Source organism: Parasteatoda tepidariorum, chromosome 4 (assembly GCF_043381705.1).
Source record: "Parasteatoda tepidariorum isolate YZ-2023 chromosome 4, CAS_Ptep_4.0, whole genome shotgun sequence".
NCBI lineage: Eukaryota > Metazoa > Arthropoda > Arachnida > Araneae > Theridiidae > Parasteatoda > Parasteatoda tepidariorum.
Window position 1 is genome coordinate 14,682,350 of NC_092207.1, and position 19,032 is coordinate 14,701,381.

At 25.8% G+C, this 19,032-nt stretch overlaps 1 protein-coding gene across 2 annotated transcripts in view; it reads right to left on the bottom strand.

The window, feature by feature from the left end:
* The window catches only part of LOC107441420 (telomere length regulation protein TEL2 homolog), a 31,641-nt gene continuing 12,609 nt past the window's right edge, over positions 1–19,032 (bottom strand). The window contains exons 9-20 of one of the 2 annotated variants that reach the window (XM_071179454.1): positions 17,352–17,428; positions 17,058–17,177; positions 15,623–15,803; positions 14,283–14,399; positions 12,962–13,033; positions 12,162–12,314; positions 11,200–11,291; positions 8,413–8,512; positions 6,140–6,204; positions 5,134–5,258; positions 3,940–4,022; positions 1–57 (exon numbers count right to left, since the gene is read on the bottom strand). In XM_071179454.1, the coding sequence (XP_071035555.1) occupies positions 16–57; positions 3,940–4,022; positions 5,134–5,258; positions 6,140–6,204; positions 8,413–8,512; positions 11,200–11,291; positions 12,162–12,314; positions 12,962–13,033; positions 14,283–14,399; positions 15,623–15,803; positions 17,058–17,177; positions 17,352–17,428 (1,227 nt within the window). In that variant the 3' untranslated portion in view covers positions 1–15. Of the gene's footprint in view, positions 58–1,150; positions 1,257–3,939; positions 4,023–5,133; positions 5,259–6,139; positions 6,205–8,412; positions 8,513–11,199; positions 11,292–12,161; positions 12,315–12,961; positions 13,034–14,282; positions 14,400–15,622; positions 15,804–17,057; positions 17,178–17,351; positions 17,429–19,032 lie in introns of those variants that run through there. The other variant, XM_021146641.3, reaches the window with a different exon arrangement.

Consider the following 19,032-nt stretch of genomic DNA (forward strand, 5'->3'; position numbering starts at 1 on the left):
CAACAATATTGCAAACTATGAAGCAGAAATAAAATTTGTTTCACCATCTAAAAATTCCTGACAATAGAAGAAATATATATATATATAAATACAATAAAGAAAGATTAATGAAGAAAAAATAATGAGTCTTATTTACTATGCATAAGCTGCAATTACACAAAACTCATAGAATAAGTTAAAAATACAAAAATATATATATATTTAATGAGAAGATGATTAAGATATTTTGTTTTCTGGCTTTTTAATTCTTTTTTAAATATTTAGTAATAATTTTACTTCTCTTCAAAAAAAAGTTTTCTTGTTTTTTTTTTAAATATATATATATATATATATATCCGATAATTAAAAAAAAAAATGTTAGTTAAGACTTTTTCCGCGTTTAATTCAAACCAATCATGTTTAGTCATCCAAAAATCGAGCCCAATATTATACTACAGAGCATCAAAAGCATTAAATGTTTTTACAGAAACACGTTAAATCAAATGACTGAAAAAACTAAAAGAATGCAAAATAATTTTTTTAATTTAGTTTGATAAAAATCCATTCTTTGATTTTATAAAATAAATTTTGTACCAGTCTAGTAAAGGCTATTGTATTTTATAATGTATTTAAGATAGTTACTATAAACACATTTACACTCATTTTTGATAAAATTACAAGACCATGAAGGAATTATACAATTAAACCAAACAAATGATAGGTAGGCAAATGTTTAGAATTATCAAGTGATTGTTCTTGTGCAACAACTGTGCATATTTATTTATACAACTAATAGTAATATATGAAATAAAATTCAGTACAGTAATTTCCGTCATAGTGTTGAAATTTTCTCAGATATCTAACTATTGTGTTTTATAATATTGACACAGCATTGTAGTCCTTAAATATTTTACCGAAACACTTTAAATTGAATTAATAATGAAAAATTTATAGTGAACTTGATTAAAATCAATTTTTTTATTGATTAAAAGTAGTTTTAAGCTGTTCCAGTAAAAGCTACTGTATTTTATAATGTATTTGTAGTTAACCAGATATAGAATGTGAACATTTAAAGGGCTCTGTAAATTGTTTTGCTCAGGGCCCTGATGAAGTCTACCAACAGCTTTGTTAAGAAACCTTAGAGATTTAATTAAATATTAATACAACAAAATAAATTGAAAAACATACATTATTCTTTATTGACAAGAAAATGATATATACATTTATTTTCATCATGAAACTCAACTGTCTAATATTCCAGGAATAGTTGGAAGTTCCTAGGGAAAATAAATAAAAAAAAATATGTTTAAAAAATAATTAAACTTATACATAAAATTTAATAATGCAGGGTTCTTGGATTCCTCTCAATTTTTTAAATAAAATTCTTTGATTTTTTCAAGAAAATTCTGGAGGATTCAATAAGCAATAAAAAAAAATTGTGATACAAAATAAAATATCAACTTTTATTAAAAAAAAAAAAAAAAAAAGAACTTTCAATAGATGAAGGACTGACGTGTAGGTTTTTACATAAGTACCTATATAAAATATAGGTCGAAGTAAAATTTAAAGCTTAATGAAACATAATTTATTAATCAAGTTGATATAGTCAGCAATTGTAGATTGTATGAATGATTAAATACTGATACTAATTTATACGAGAAATAAAGAGAAGTTAGAATTACTTACTTTGAATCATTTTTAACTGAAGGTAACAATAAATAACAATTGTTGGTTATTTATTGTTACCATCAGTTTTGAAATTGGTTATTTTCCATGTTTTAGTCTAAAATTACATTCTTGATTTTCTTCCCCTCAAAATCAATTTCCCTAACAATTCAAGGTTTCCCAGGTATCCCTGACCTTGTGAAAACCTTGATATTTATATTAATTAATTTATATATTACTTTAATAAATCAGATCATAAAAATTATTGGATACATTTTTTCTTTCTTTAAATTACCATAGCTAAATAAAAATTGGATTTTTATTCATTACCTTTTTTTAAAAATAAAACTAAAACTTAAAAAAAATTCGTCTTCTGCCATTTTGAATAAAATCCGTTTCACTTGTCTTCCTTGATCTTTCATTATTTTCAATATGGATCCATGTTATCTAGCTTCCCTACCAGTATTGTTCAGAAGCGGTGCGAACCAGAACACAATGCCCCCCCCCACACGAATGACGGAACACCTTTCAGAACACATTTTTCTGCAACCACGTGTTCACGGAAGGCAAGATTTTTTCATGTAAGACGTTAAAATTTTTTCAATGCTACAAATTTACTAAGTGATTCCGAATTGTTCAGCATATGTGGCAAGGTCATTTAGCACTCAAAACCGAATTAAGACAAAATATCGTATACAAATGACTGATAAACATTTGAGCAACCTAATGAGAAAACCTGATGAAAAAGTAGATAAAGAACGTTTTCCATATGATGATGCAGCAAAAATATTCAATGCTTTAAAAATTAGAAAATGTTAAAAATTTATTATAATTTAAGAAATATTTTTTTCCCAAGTCTATTCGCGTTTTTTTAATATTTAGAAATCTCACTTAACTTTTTGAGATCTCACCCTGTTTTTGAGAAAGGGTGAGAAATTATCTCTCATTTTTTTTCTGTAATGAAAACACTGCTTTAAGCTACAAAATCAGATGCATATACACACATTTCACAGAATAGCAAAACCTTTTTTTAAAAAATTTATTTGGATTTTTGACTCTCAAACTATGGAGGTGGCCACAATAAGGAAAATACTATCCCAATAGTTTAGTCAAGAAGGTAAGTGGAAACTTGAACTCTTATTCTTTAATTTAGAAGTGGTGAAATTTTTTTTGAAAAGGTACTGATATTCGCAATTGATTTCAAAATTTTTGAAAAATAAAAAAATTTGATCTTTTTTTGAAATTGTATTATTCAAAAACTATTGTGTCAATTTCGTTCAAATTTTGTATTTTGTAATATAAAATTACATGGTTCAAAATGAGGTAAAAATTTGTATAATTGTAAATTCTAACCCTTATTAAATTAAATGATGAAATATTTTAACATTTATAATATTAATAAATTATATTATTAATATTTTTATAAAATTATAATTTACATAAAATTGTCTTTGAATAAAGGAGTTTTGCAAATGTTTGCATTTTGCAAATTTCTTGATTAGTTTTAATAGTTACAGAGGCACAGTAAATTGTGCAAAAAGTGGAATTAACACTAGGGGGTTAAAACTTTCAACCAGTAGCCTGAACAAACTTTTAGGACCATATTCTCCTGATTGACACTATCCTCATATTTGAGAGTCAAGAATCCAAGTCAATTGAAAAAAATGATATGTTTATTTGAAGGCAGTATGTTTCGTTGATCTTTAAAAGTAAACCTTTTGATATGGCACTTAGCATGTCTGTTATTTTAGCAACTGCTTATATATCAAACAAAAGGTTATTTTGTAGCATATAATTTTGGGCAAAAATAAATAATAAGATGTATACATTTAGTTAATCATACAAGTTACTATGCTTGGTAGTTAAAATAATAAAGTAAACAAAGAATCTTTTCTTTCTAAAGAAGTTAAGTTTATTATGGTTACTCCGATTTTATTTGCTACCATGCTGAACTTGGGTGCTCATCAGCTAAATAAATGCTCAAATATGTATAAAAAAAGGGTTAAATTTCTCATATTGTCACTCAATAAATATGTGAATTGGATAAAGAAAATGGAATTATCACTAACAAATAACAATTTGCATTTTTGCTTTGAATCATATTGACTTCCATTATAAGTTATGGCTGACTAAGATTCAATTCATGCAAGGATAATGTTTGGACAAAAATAAATTTGTCCAAAGTTTTCTTTGATGTCTTAAGAAAATGTTTCTATTTTTTACTTTCTGCAATAATATTAATTCCATTGCAATATTTCTCTACTACGTTTAAAAATAGTATTTAACTATAATTACCTCTTTTATGATATTGACAAGAAAACCAAGAGCAAAAGAAGCTTTAACTTGACAATTTATATCTAAATCATTTGTTATCACACCTGGTAAATAGAATATAAAACTAAATCAACTGTATTAAAATACATTTGTGAGATTTTATAATCAATAGCATTAAATTTCTTTTGAAAAATAATTTTTCAGCACAAAAGGTACAAACAAAATATTATTTAGTCTTTAAACTAGTTTACTATAATAACAAAATAAAGTTCGACTATAATTTTAGTTTTGATAACAGAAAATAATTTCATCAGTAAATAAAATAAATTTGTCAAAAAAGCATTTAATTCTGCCTTTTCATTGTAATCCAACACTTAGCAACACTCCTTATCAGTACTTATAAACATATAAATAATCTAGTTAATAACTTTTAAAAGAAGTAAATAGTTAATTACTAAGTGATTTATAAACAATGTATAGATGCTAATCATTGCTCCCATTATTTATTTTATATTAGTGTCTATTTTCTAGCAATTGAATATACAAAATTTGATTTGCAATTTTATCTTTGAACAGTATTACAGAACTTCCAATTCTTGATAACATAACTTATATGTTAAATTATATTCATACATCAATTTCAGTTTTTTTTATACACAAACCAATCAGAAAAAAGAGATAATTTGGCCAATGTAACAATGAAATTCAATAATAATTAAGTCTTAAATTTTATAGTGAAATATAACTATTTATATTAATAAGTTTATGAAGAATATAAGTTTTATATTCTTTTATAAATTTCATTAAAATACTATCAGGTTTTCTAAAATAATGAAAGTTTTTAAAATTATTTAAATTTAAACAGTGGCTGGGGGAAAAAAATAGCAACAAACATTTATCTTAAGTAAAAATACTATTCTTTTATAGCTTCTAACCTCTAAACAAATGTATTTAGCTCTAAGCAAAATGTTTAATTTATATTATATTAAAAATAATATTAGTTATGTTTTTCAAGTTGAGATTAATTATGAAAAAAAAACTTTAATCTTTATAAAATGTAACAATCACAATGCTTAAAAATGTCACTTTTCTAAAAGGTTACAAAATAAAATTGTAAGTAAAAAGAAAAAAAATTGATACAGCAAAATTGTATAGATTTCTATAAATTGAATAACATTAGTAGAATTATAAGAATTTATAGAAAAACTTTATTACTTTGCAACCATTTTTCACTTTCATAAACTGCTGTTTGGAGGTTAGAGTCTGGAGCCATCAATAAATAACCTGGCACACTTGCATACAGTGAAACTAGAGCAAAAAGTACAGCTTCCTGTACAAATCTGCAGATTAAAAATAAGAAATAACAGTTTAGGTCAAAACAATAATAATAAAACAAATTAATTAAATTTGTATAATTCCCATCATAACAATTGCACACTTTATTCTATTTAGAATCTACAAACATGTTAAATAAAAAAGTTAACTTTTAAAAATTAAATAAGTAGGTAAATAGAATTGAAATAATGTATACATAAAAAGTTAAATTCAATTTTTAGAAGTTATGTTTGGTATATACAGTCAAACCCCGCTATAGTGAACACGGCTTATAGTGAACTCCCGGATATAGTGAACGAAATGCTCGGTCCCGTGCCTTGCTATACACGTATAATGTTATTTTTAGTGGATATAGTGAACCAAAAAAGTGAGGAAGTTGGATATAGTGAACTTTTTTCTGCCTTCGACTGATTCCCCCCCCCCCCATTTTCATAGTAATAATTTTGAAATTTCTACTTCAAAATAAATACATATACCGATTCTTAAAACCATCTATAGAAACTATTTTTATGTGCTCAAATGGCAGGTTAGACAGGTTTAAAAAGCGGAATAACAGAAATTCAGGAAAATTATCTGAGAGTCGGGAAGTGTTTCCATATCTGATGTTGAGGATTGCTCATCAGCTAATTTTTATTTGTACGCAAGACGAAGAGTGATGAAAAATAACACATTTTTTGCAACCACATAATATTTTTTAGTCATTTATATGAATATAATGTAATAAAAGGGAGGAGTTTGGGAAGCATTAGTGAAATTGCCTGTGTAACGGATATAGTGAACTCCCGGTTATAGTGAACCTAAATTTTGGTCCCTTGAAGGTTCACTATAGCGGGGTTTGACTGTATATGCCTTTAAAACAATATTGATGCTAAATTATTATACTTACATTTCTTCATGATTCCAAACACAGGGGAGAAATTCTAAGAAAACTTCTGCCATTTGAGGAGCATGCTAAAAACAAATAAACATTGTTAACACTAAAATTAAACTTCGAAATTATCATAACATTTACTTGAGGTACTTGGTTGCATTTTTGATATCTGCATTTTGATTTTGGTTTCATTTCTGATTTTTACACTCGGCAAAAAAGAACTTTGCACCCAGTATTGAGCAGTGTTAATTTATTTTATGCTTGTTACAGTGTTTGACTTAAACATTCTCATGATTATTCTTAGATACAAGTTAAAATTATAGTTGAATTAAATGTTTCTGTTTTTAAGAGAACTGTTTAAAAAATATCTGATCATAATTTTTATAGGAAATTTCAAAAAAAGCTTAGGATGCAGTACTTAGTAACTATTTGTAGGTAGATTACGCATCTAATCATAAAAACAGAAACATTAAGCCAATCGAGTGGATACTCAAGTGACTTAAACCTTTTTATTTTTAAGAGGTCTGTTTAAAATGTGTCCAACCATAATTTTTATAGGCAATTTGAAAAAGCTTAGGGAGTGGTATTTAATAACTATTTGTAGATATAACCTAATGGAATTTTTCAAGACTATAGTACCACTCAGTCACAACACACCGACTTACCAACCTAACTACTAAAATAAAAAGCTAAACTATTTCTAGAACTATGTTATAACATATTTAATAGACAGTTTTATTTTTCATGATTATAGTACTAGTCAGTTGCAGCACACAGACTTGCCAATGCCAACCTAACTGAAATGAAAAGCAGTGGACTATTTCTAGAAACATTCAGAGTACCATGGGTTTCAAAAGAAGTATCAAACCATAAACTTTACGGGCAATATAAAAAAGCTCAGTGTCCAAGACTTAGTATTAGTAGATGTAACCTCCTTATGTGCATACTCCATTTTGTTTTTTCATAACCATTGCAGAACGTTATTAAAAAGTAGGCACATATCAGTAAAAGTTGTCATATATCATTTTGGAATAGCAGAAAAATTTGAAAAAAAGTTGTTGCATCAAATTTTATTTAAAGCTTGGAAATTCTTAAATGGAAACAGTATCCAAAATCCACTTTGGGATCCTCAAATTTTAAAGAAAATTCTATGTAAGAATGTCTTTTTAAAACTTTTTTTTTATTTTGTTTCAAATTAAAATCTATCAACTTTTACTCACTTGTGTCTACTTTTTTAATATTGTAATGTGAATAAGTATTGCTATGGTCAAATAAGAAATGCTGTTGCATAATTAAACTTTTGTACAGTGTCACTATATTTACACCAGAAATAAATTTGTTACGACATACTAATAGAGATTATGGTAGCTAATCTGTTGGTTTAAGGTTTAACAGACCAACCAAAGCTGTGGTGGGCATCCGATCTGTTTATGTGTCTTCTTGTGGTAACAATGAGCCAGGGAGCATTTAGTGAAAAGTTTGTACTAAGCAGTTGACAAGGTGAAACCGACGGGGTTCGTGCAAGCGAGATATAAAATTTTGTTGGCACATATATAATTTAGACAATAAATTTATTATAATTAAAAAATTGCAAGTGTATTAAAAAAAAATTCAGACAAATATTTTTTTAGTTTAATGTACGTAAGTTTTGTAGTATTTTATATAATTGATTTTATAAAACAATTTAGAAAGATTGGTAATGTATCATCGCATGGTCAATCTTTCTTTGATAAAGATTCCATTACTTCTCTCCGCCATTGATAAAGGTAGGGATGTAAAACCTAATTCTAATTAGTATTGCAGCATTCTGCATTATTCTTTATTTTACCACTTTAAATCAACTGCTTCATGGCAAAATTATATATTGTTTCAATATGAATAAAAGTTAAAGCTTCACTATTTCTAAGTTCCATTCATTTATTAAAGAGTAATTTTAATTAATATTTTAATCAATGAATTAACTATTAATGAACTAATAGCACTTTACTTATTTCTTCCAATATCACGTATATGATGGCAAATATCACAATAACTTACATTATCACTCATATTGTTGTTATACTTTCAATTAATGTAATTATAATTAATAATAAAATTATAATTAATAACAAAATTATAATTAATATGATTAATTATTATCATAATAATGCTTGGTTGGTAAACTATTTCAAGACTGTTAAGACTCAAATAAGAAGTTTCCTTCAAATATTTTACACTATTTTCAATAAATGGGTATAGATATATGTAATCATAAATTAATTGTTAAGAAAGAAAAAAAAATGCCTTACATGAGAATTTGTAGCAGAATGAATCACAGCTCCAAGGGTATAAATTAACCGACCAAGCACATAACCATCTTCTCCAAATACTTTAAGGACCTTATTTTTTCTAAAAAATAATACAAGTAGTTTTTAATGCAGGAAGAAATAGAATTTTTGTTGTTGCAGTATAGTATAGTAGAATCCTGATTATCTGACGCCCTCAGTAACAAGGGTTGTCGAATAAACGGGATTTTTTCAAGACAAAATTTTAAATGCATAACAAATTCAGGGAAATTCATTTTTGTCTTCCGTTTATAGGCGTTTTTTAGCAGCCAAATTTTGAAGTTGATGTTACCAACAGTAATTGAGCAAAAACATTCGTAATGTGTTGGGACAATTTTAACAGGCATCGGAAGGGGTGTAATTTAACAAAAAGCATCACATGATTCAGCCTTGGATAAATTGACTTCTACTGTATTTAGATTGGTTTTATACCTTCGCAATAAAGATGAGAGAAGACATTGCATATAAAATATATAAAAAAAGCAAAGTAACTTTTGTATCATTACAATAAAAACTATTAGTGCACATACTATTAAATTACTAATAATATAACATGCTATTAAAATCACTAATAATATAGAATCCTACTAACTGTAATCTACAGGGAGGAGTTAGGTAAAAAACCAAAAGAGCTTAAAATAGAAATCAAAAAAATGTCATATGCAAAACACATTTTAAATAATTGGAAAAATACCTGAAATTTGAGCAAGAAAAAAGTATGTAGAAAACATATATCCATAGAATATTATTAACCTTTTAATAAAAAATATTGATGAATAATTATTTTTTTTAAAAAAAATTGCATGAAAACGAATTGATGTGTTATTTTCAAATTGAAAATTCAGATCAATATAAGTTATTTTAAATCACGTAAAGATGAATTGTGATTATTTGGAATATTCTGATAAGCTGCAAAGTAATGATATATTGTAAAACATCAATTGTTGAAAGCATCAAGTTTAAATATTTAGATTTAAAATGACACATCTCCGTGACGTCATTCATGTCACACATCCAGGAATTTTATATGCAATTTTTAAGAATTCTTACAGAAACCGTTAGTACTTAATTACATAAGCAAACAGTGAACAAAATTGAAATTTAATGTAAAATAAAATATTAATTTTTTCACAGGCAAATGACCAATATTGGTTAAGAATTTAATATAAGATGGTTCTAGCCATCTTCAACCAAATTCTCAGTAAGAAATTTTCTTATCCATAAAGTTTAAACCAAAAAAATAATAAATAAATAACACCTTTAGTAACTTTTGATTGAATTTTCATATACCACGACTTAATCTCAATTATTTGAGGACTTTGCTTTAAATGTGCAATCTAATTAGTGCAGATAATTCAAATTACAAAAAACAAAAACAAAAAAAAACACAGTTTCTTCTTTGAATAAACATACCTTTTTTCAGCATGATTCGCTAGATTTGGATTCCAGACTCTCAAAATATGGGGTAGGGGGAACTGTAATCTGGGAAATATGATTCCAATAGTTCAGTCAGGATAGCAGTTGAAATTTTGGATCCCTTGATGTTAATTTCACTTATTGCGCATTTTGTTATAACTTGAGAGTATTTTAAGCATGGCGAAAAAATGTTGGAAATTAATTTTTCAACTGGTTAATCTAAAGATAATTTCATTCAAAAAATAATTTTTAATAATTATTCACTATTTTTATTAATAATATTCAATAATAATTCAAACAATTTTGTATGTAGGTATACAAAGTTTTACATCATTTTAAAGGAGGTAATTTTAAATGGCAACATACAACTATTGAACGAAATCGATCGATTACATCTTGTGAATTTAAACTTTGAAGATAAAACTTATTTCATGCTTTTTTTTACTGGCCTGATTTCATTCAAAATTTTATTTTGCCACTTAAAATTCCATTCTTTAAAATTATATAAAAATTTGTATGCCACACTATTTAACATTTTTTTAGATCCTTATGAAATAAAATAATAAAAAATAATAAATTTTAATTGAAAACTATTTTTTATGTAGAATTATCATTCGATAAACGAATTTTATAGTTATGAGCAAAAAAATTTCGGTTCACTTACAAATTTCTCGAGATATGGCATAATAGATAAAAAGTAAAATTAACATTATGGGGTCAAGCTTTCACCCGCTCTCCTGACCAAACTATTGAGACCATATTTTTCAGACTGCGACTACTCACCAATTACGTCAAATAAAATGTATGTTTATACAAAGAAAGTATGTTTTTGTGCGATTTTAAAGCTTAAAATATTGTCTGCACAAATTATAGCATACTTACGTTTAGGTACTTGAACTTTTAAGATTAAGTGAGATAATGCAATCTTTAGATCAAAAGTTATTTAGAGTATTCATTTTATTTAATTTTGTGCACTGTACGTTAGTCTAAGTCATCTTCAATTATTTTCAATTATTACACTTAACTAATTTTGTCATTTTAGTTATTTTTCTTATAATTTAATTAAAATGTAACGAAACAATTTTGGAAATTTTATTCAGCAAAACAATTTTATTCAAATTTAAAGTATGTGGTGTTCTTTTATTATATTATATAGTAATTCTGCGATATTATACAATGGGGCAACATTTTTGATAAACATATTGAATTACCATACTACAATTATTAAACAAGAAATGAGTTTTAATGTTTATGATATATTTCATGCAAAACTATTTTACCTAATTAGATTAGAAATAGATAAATAATTACATTTTTAATGAAAATTAGACTTACTTATAATAAGTGTGTATTAGAGGAAAGAAGAAAAAACCAGCAATAGGAGCAAATAAATTTTCTACTGGTTCCGGAAGAGCCTTTTTTGGACCCTAAAGAAGCACATAGATTGTAAATCTTACTGATTTAAATAAAATTAAAAAAATTATATATAAATCTCAAATAACTGTCAAAAAAGGTTTTTCAAAAATTATAGAAAGAAATATGCATTATAAAATATTCAATTTTTTTAAATTCTAAAATGTAGTTTTCTTGATAAATCAGAACACCGATTTTAAAAATGTGAAAAAGCTGTTCTATAATTAGTCTGTTGATGAGAGATATATCCAAAACTACCAAAAATAATACATATTTAAAAGACTTACATCAATAGAAAATCTACCCTAAATGCCTATTTTAAAATAATTGGTAGCTAATGTGAGAATAATTCTCCTGAAGTACTAGTTATTGTTTATTTTAAAAATAATCCCTTGATTTATCTGAACAGAATTGTGGTCCCTGATAATTACAGTTAAGAAATAAAATAACAAAAGAGTTATGCCCTTAAGTAATGTAGCAAATGCAACATCATACAAAAGTGCAAAATAGTTAAAAGGAAAAATCACAGAATTTCAATGAGCATATTAAATAAAAAGTAGAAATAACAAAGTACCAAACTTATGAAATTATTTTACGCAACGTGAAAATATAATTAAGAACTAATTAATTTCATAAAAAACATAAACAGTTAAAAGAAGATAGTTTGAATTTGAATGAGTATGTTACCTAAAAAATTGAAATAATTAAACACAAAACTCTTGAAACTATTCTAAAGAATGAGAAAATATAATTAAGAACTTATGGAACATCATACAAAACTGCAATAAAGTTAAAAGAAAATTAAAAAATGAATCTATAAAATTATGAAGTAAAAAACATTTGAAACAATCTTAAACCAAATGAAAATATAGGATTAAAAATACCTTTGTTATGTATCTTGTTTTTGAAGCAATGCGTTCCTCAACAATTATTTTCCAAGCTTGCTTTGAAGATAAATTGTCTTTGGGTTCAGGATCTTGGATAACACTAGGATCAGAATGCGGCCGTGATAGCTGGAAACTTGATTTTGCTATTACCTTATAAAAAGGAATAAATGCCATTTTCAAAAACACTGAATATTAAGAAAAATAAAAAAAACAATAGCAACTTTTATGAAATACATCGATAATTGTAACAGTTATAAATAATTAAAAAGCACTAATCAATCATTGCTGACATTATGATTGATTGTGAGTAGATGTTTCTCAAAAAGGCACAAAAAGAAATAGTAGATAAAATGGGAGGGTGGTATTGTATTTTGTATTTAATCAAAAACATTTAAAATTACTATAACAGGAATACAAACATATTTAGTAAAAATTTAATAAATAATTAAAGAAAAAAAATAATAGTTTTATGATCTAACTATTTATAACAACAAAAGCAGATATAAGTTTTGTGAAACCAAATAAAAAAGTTATTTTAAATGCAATTATTGGCATAAACTATAAAAGAACAAGTAGTAGTTTTTGATGGTTTCATAATAATTAATCCCTTACTTAAATGATTTTTAAATAAGTTAATAAGTTATTTTTTGTGCTTGTTTCTATAGAAAAAGTAAAAAAAAGATATTCACCATATAAGTTAAAATACAAGATAACATAAAATTAATACATAGAAATGAATAGAAATAATGGTATGGCATGAATAACATAAACAAATCAACATAAAACTTTATGCTTACCTCTAACATATCTAAGCGTTGCTGTATATTGTAATTAGGTTCATAGAATTCCGTAGTCAGATATTTGACAACCTATCCAAAATAAATAAATATATATACATATATATATATTTAAAGTCGTTGCTGAGAGGAAGAATAAAACCAGGTCTTAAGCAGGGAAAGAGTGCACAATATTTATTTAATAATTATTAAAGAGAGAACAATCACCTAATTGATGCAAAATCAAAGGGCTCCTTAATTAAAAGTTAGGGAAAACCTTGCAAAATAAATCCATAAAATGTATCATTTTAGGAAATGGGGAAAATCTTAATAATTATAATTGATCTATTAAATGGGTGGAGAGAAAAATATGTTTCTCACAAGTTTGAAAAAGGAAAAGTGTTAAAATGTTAATTAATGCATTCTTAAACTAAAAACAGATTAAAAGACAGGAAGTGAATATTAAAGTGTGAGGAAGAGTGTTTTGTTTAGAATAATAAATAGAATAATTTACAGAAAAGGAATGACATAAAAAGATTAGTGAAAGCTTTTTATATTACATATATATAGATATATATAAAATGAAAATAAATAAGTAAAAACCATATTATGTACAGATATATCTTCTTAAGAGTATTTTTCAATGCTGGTTCTTAACAAGAATAAAAATCTGTCAAAAATCTTATTGCATCTTTTTTTTTCTATACAAAAAAGCAGTTGAAATCAATAACATTTAAATACACATTATGGACTTTCTTTCATTTCAGCAGTTTATTCAAACTGTTACTCTATTTTTACAGTCTGCTCAGTAGCCCATAGAAATTATTTGTAATAAAAAGTGAGCTGATATGTAATATTTAGAAATTTATTCTATTTTCTGTAATGCAAGTTAGATTAATATGTATCTTTGGATCTAAAGTTTCAGAACTGTAAAATAAATATCTACTCAAAATCAACAAATTTTTTTGTCCCCTTTTTTTAATGTTGGTATTTTTTATACATAGACAACTTTTCGGGCATTAATAATCATTTTCTATCTTTCTTTTTGGTTTTTTATATATTCATTAAAAAAATACTTAATATTTTTAAATTTAAAAAAAATATCATGAAAAAAATACAATTTGTGCAAAAAAAAGTGAAAATGCAAAATAAGTATATTAAAAAATTAAATAAACAATAGTGAGTGAAACATTCTACTTATACGAGAGGGGAAAAGAACATATTTTACAGATAGTAATTTTTCCTTCATTTTTAATAGTCAGTAATTATTTTTATCACTTTAAAATTTTAACACATAAGTAAATTTAAATTATTGGCAAGTTTTTGAAACATGGTAACTTACAGGTAAAGGACAATGCGTTGCAAGGCAAACTAATATTTTCATCCTCATACTCTCAAAGTTTTCAATGTTATACTTGTTCTCTAAATGGAGCACAACTTTAGTCATTTCTTCAGCAAGCTAAAATATAGAACATAATTTTTACAATAAGAATTTTTTAACTTAAATTGACAAATTTGCCAACTTAGTTCATATAATATGTTACAGAAGAAGTAGAAAGATCTTTGGGGAAAAATAGTTTAAAAAGAAATAAACTTTTTTCTTGACATCCATTAAATTTCCCACATTTTTGGAGCTGGTGGAATAAATTTTACAATTTAGTAATTTTATAATTTCGTTTTTATAAATTTAAAACTTTTTTTTGGAGGGCAAAAATACTATGATAACTCATAAAAGCAGATGGAATTGTCTTTATTAAAAAATAAATGCATATTTAACGTTAAACGATGTAGGATGTCCACATTTTCTCGCTATATCACGCTTTAAAATATTATTTTACAATTAAAATAAAATTTCCAAAATTTTGTTTCAATAATAAGAGCTTTCGGTTTTTTTACTAGATATTATATATTCATTCACATATTTGGCTTCAACTAACATTATAACTTAAACAAGTATCCAAATTGTGATAAATTTTTGCAAGGTGCAAGGAAAAAATGAAATGAGGTGCAGCAGCTTTTAACATCATTGCTTGAATGTTGATTTCAATTATAAGATGTTCAAGAAGCAAAATAAGATGTAATTTTTTTGGAGTATAAGACAGGATTCTTAAATATAGCATAAGAATTTTTCCTTCGTAGGAAGGAGAGTAATTTGTCAAATGGTCACCAACACAAGTTCGTTTAATAAAGATCAAGAGTTATGATAGTAAAAAGCAAATAAGATGATATTATATTCATTTTCAGATACTGATAACAGAAACAAATAAAAAATGTCATCCACTTTGCCTGCACACGTAAAACATTGTTATCTAAACATCAGAACTAGTAATAAAGGAATACGCAAAATAATTTATAACTAATAGCAGGGTTCCCATAACCTGGAAAAATTAAATGAATAATAGCTAAGATTTTGCAATACTACTGAAAAATACTTAAATTTAGCTTTCATTTGAGAATTACGAAATTATTCCAACAAAATTTTTTTCACTCCAATATAACGGAATTTTTTTCACTTTAAACTAAAAATTTATTGATAGCTTAAAACATCTAGATTTATCTCAGCTACCACTTTAAAAAAATTTTCAGAGCATTGGAAGCCTGTAATTAATACTACTATAAATAGGATAGCTGAACTGTACATAATTTCTATAATTGTAATAAATACACAAAAATTAAATTTACCTCATGAAGAGTATCAGAATTTGTAGTTATTAATTTTTCAGCATGCTTTAGGCATTGTTCTAGCCAATCTCTGTCTTCTTGTTCAATGATCCCATGCAAACAGTCATTTAAGTACAAAGGGTATTTAGGTTTCTTTAAAACAAGATCACTAGTCATGTCAAAAGGTTCTAAATCATCATCACTGAAAGGAAACATCACTATATTTTAGTCTTTTCCAAGCTGCAAGACCCCACAATTTTCAAACTAAAAACATTTAGCAAAATTTTTATGACTTTTAATTCTTCGTACTTTAGTGAGTTTTTCTATATGGGTGAATAACTTCATGAAACTAAGAACTGGTAGTGTTAATGATAAATGTAATCAACAAGATCTCCCAGAAACTATTTGTACATATTTTACGGTCAGTCCTAGAGTTTAATTTTTGTTTAATTCTTTTTACATGGAGCCACAATGGCTCAGAGGATAGAGTGTTCATCTTATAATGAGGTGACCTAAGTTCAAATCCCAGCGATGGCTGGTTGATACAAAATTCTGCTCATGACTTGCACGCCCATAATGCTGATGTAACATATCTTCTGCGGCAGACTGATGATGGGGTAGAATCCCTTTGCTATCAGGCTAGCTGTGGGAGGTTTCGGTGGTTTTCCTCTTCATGCAATGCAAAAACTAGTTAGTTCTATTAAGAAGTCCCCCACGAAGGGTAGTTTGTCCCAATGCTATATCCAGGAGTCACCTTGTCTTTTGGATTGGGTTCAAAGTTACAAGGCTACGAAGTTGAACAAAGATGGTCGTAAATTCAGAATTGGGTTGGCTGTTCAATAATTTATATAAAATTCTTTCTACATGTATTCATGATTAAGGGTGTTTTTTGAAGCTCCTTTGCAGAGAAAATTAAAAAAAGGCATAGTTTTTAGAGTGTTAAACTCAAAGCAAAGTAAAAATTTCAAACTATATATATAAACTTCTAGAAAGAATTATCTGGGCTTTCGAAAGAACAAATATCTTCAACAATTAAAAAATTATTGCACTTTTTAAAAATTACCCATTGGGCAAGATTTTTTCACGTAGATAAAAATCATTGATAACGATAAATATTTTTTAATTTTATTAGCCTCAATATTACGACTGTCTCATATGAACTTCATTATTTTGAGTGTCTTGCATTAAAATATATTTAAATAGATTTGTAATTAAAATAAGTCATTTGAAATGTTTTCTATATGAAAAGCACAAAATCCCTATTTTATCGCTAAAAACAACTTTGCTTTTTTTTTTTAATGTGTTTCAATGTAGTCCTATTTTTATAACCTCTCCTCAAATCTTAGTCACAATAGATTGACATTTAAACAGAAACATTTTTTAAAGACATTGAAGAAAAGTAAAGGAGAACTTTTGCAATGCTAAAATGCAAGCAATGAAACCCATTCAACTTTACCTATCATCCAAAGGAGCAACATTTTGCTTTTCTGGAGCATTCTTTTCAAGATGTTGACTATCCCATTTCTTTTTTGAGGATTCTACTTCTTTGAAACACTTTAGATCTTCCTCAAAGAAACTAAAAGAAGAATAAAATTTTAATTACATTTTGAATACTTGTTAGGAGATTGATCAAAAGTTAAGAGAGAAGCTTATATTTTTATGCATGAAAGTAACGAAGCATTGAAAAAATTTTAAGATCCAGTCATAAAAACAAATCTTAATAATAATAAATCGAAATTTTTTTTTTTACATTAAGTCTTTTCCTGGACTATGTTGAATTTTGGTAAAGCTTTGAAGATATTCCACCATCTTTGTATCACTAATTTCCTAAAATAATAAATAATGATTTGTTGGAAACCATTTCAATCAGGAAATTAAATTTTAAATAATTACTATTTACCATCAGAATGACATACAATATAATAAAAAATTACCAAATAACTACACTTATTCTGTGCATTAAATAAAAGTTGCAAGATGTTGCTCTCACATTGACTCACATAATATCTAAACAGTTACATTCAGTTTTGATAACTATTTTACTTACAATAACCAGACTGAGTGAAAATTGAAGATTTCACAGAATTTTTTTTTATTATCCAATATTTAAATTTGGGTTCATAAGCTTTTTAAAACTGTTTAAAATTTTCATCTCTGATTTTTAGAAATAAAGTTACAGTTGTTTTTTTTATGCTGACAGACAAAAACGAAACTGGAAATAAACTCACAAAAACAAAACTGAAATGTTTTAAGTTAAATGTTTCGCTTTGAGTACTTGAAACCTTATTTATTTGAATAAATTACATTTTTAAGAAAAAATTCATTCTCAGAAATTAATTTTCAAATAATTATTTTTTTTGTTGGCAGAATTTTCTTACGTTTCAGAATTTTATATGCATTTTTTTCTGAAAAACATTGGTTTCAAAAAACTTTCTCCACGATAATTCACATTACACAAGAAGTTTGTTACATAATTCTTTGAAATTTTGAATGTAGATTTTATATAATGTTAGCAATGTTTTGAACTAAAAGTTAAGAGCTAAGTTTGAATTTGTTTATTTTTATTAAGTTTTAAGTAAAAATATTTAGAATTTTTCTTTACAAATTTAATATTAAACAATATATTAAATTTTATTTCATTGTTTTTTTTAAATTATTTCTTAAAATTTTAGTTTAAAACATAGGCAATCACATTATTGATCTAGAAAAAAAAAATTATTTTGAAATTTATGCATCTCAATTTATTGAAGAGCTCTTAGCATAATATGAAAAATTTCTCAGGCACAAATTTGCCCTTATTTTAGAAAATATATTTTATAGATTTTTAAACTTTACTTTAAATTTATAATATTTCGAATTCTATTCCATCTGATCAAGTATGAAATTAAAATTTTAATTAAGCCTTTTTTAAAACAAAAATTTTTATTAAAATCAGTCAGATACTTTACAAAAAAAGAAGATTAAAATATTAACTTTTGAGAATGATTGTATGTCAGTCCATGTACAAATCTGTGCTCATCTAGGTATTTTTTAATGGATTCAAAAATTGATTCTTGAGACATCTGATCAGTAAAGAAGTTTGCACGGGGCAAAGGATCAAGATATTTAACCAAACGAGACATCCAGTCAACAAATAAGGGCATTAAAACTTTTAAAAGATATATTTTGTTCAAGTAAAACATTTTAAGAATTTTTTTAAATAAGACATTTATTATCATTGATTAATTTGTGTTTCATTTATATAAAAAAATGTGTTCAAAATACAGATTTTTATAAATATGTATCTTTTTGTGTGTCCTCTCTTACACTTCCTTTCTAGGGACATCCAATCCATGAGATTACGCTTCTGTGCACGACTGTATCTGATTAATATGTCAACTTTTAACATGTTGTAGTTAAATTTTCAGCTAATATCTTAATCTAAAAATGAA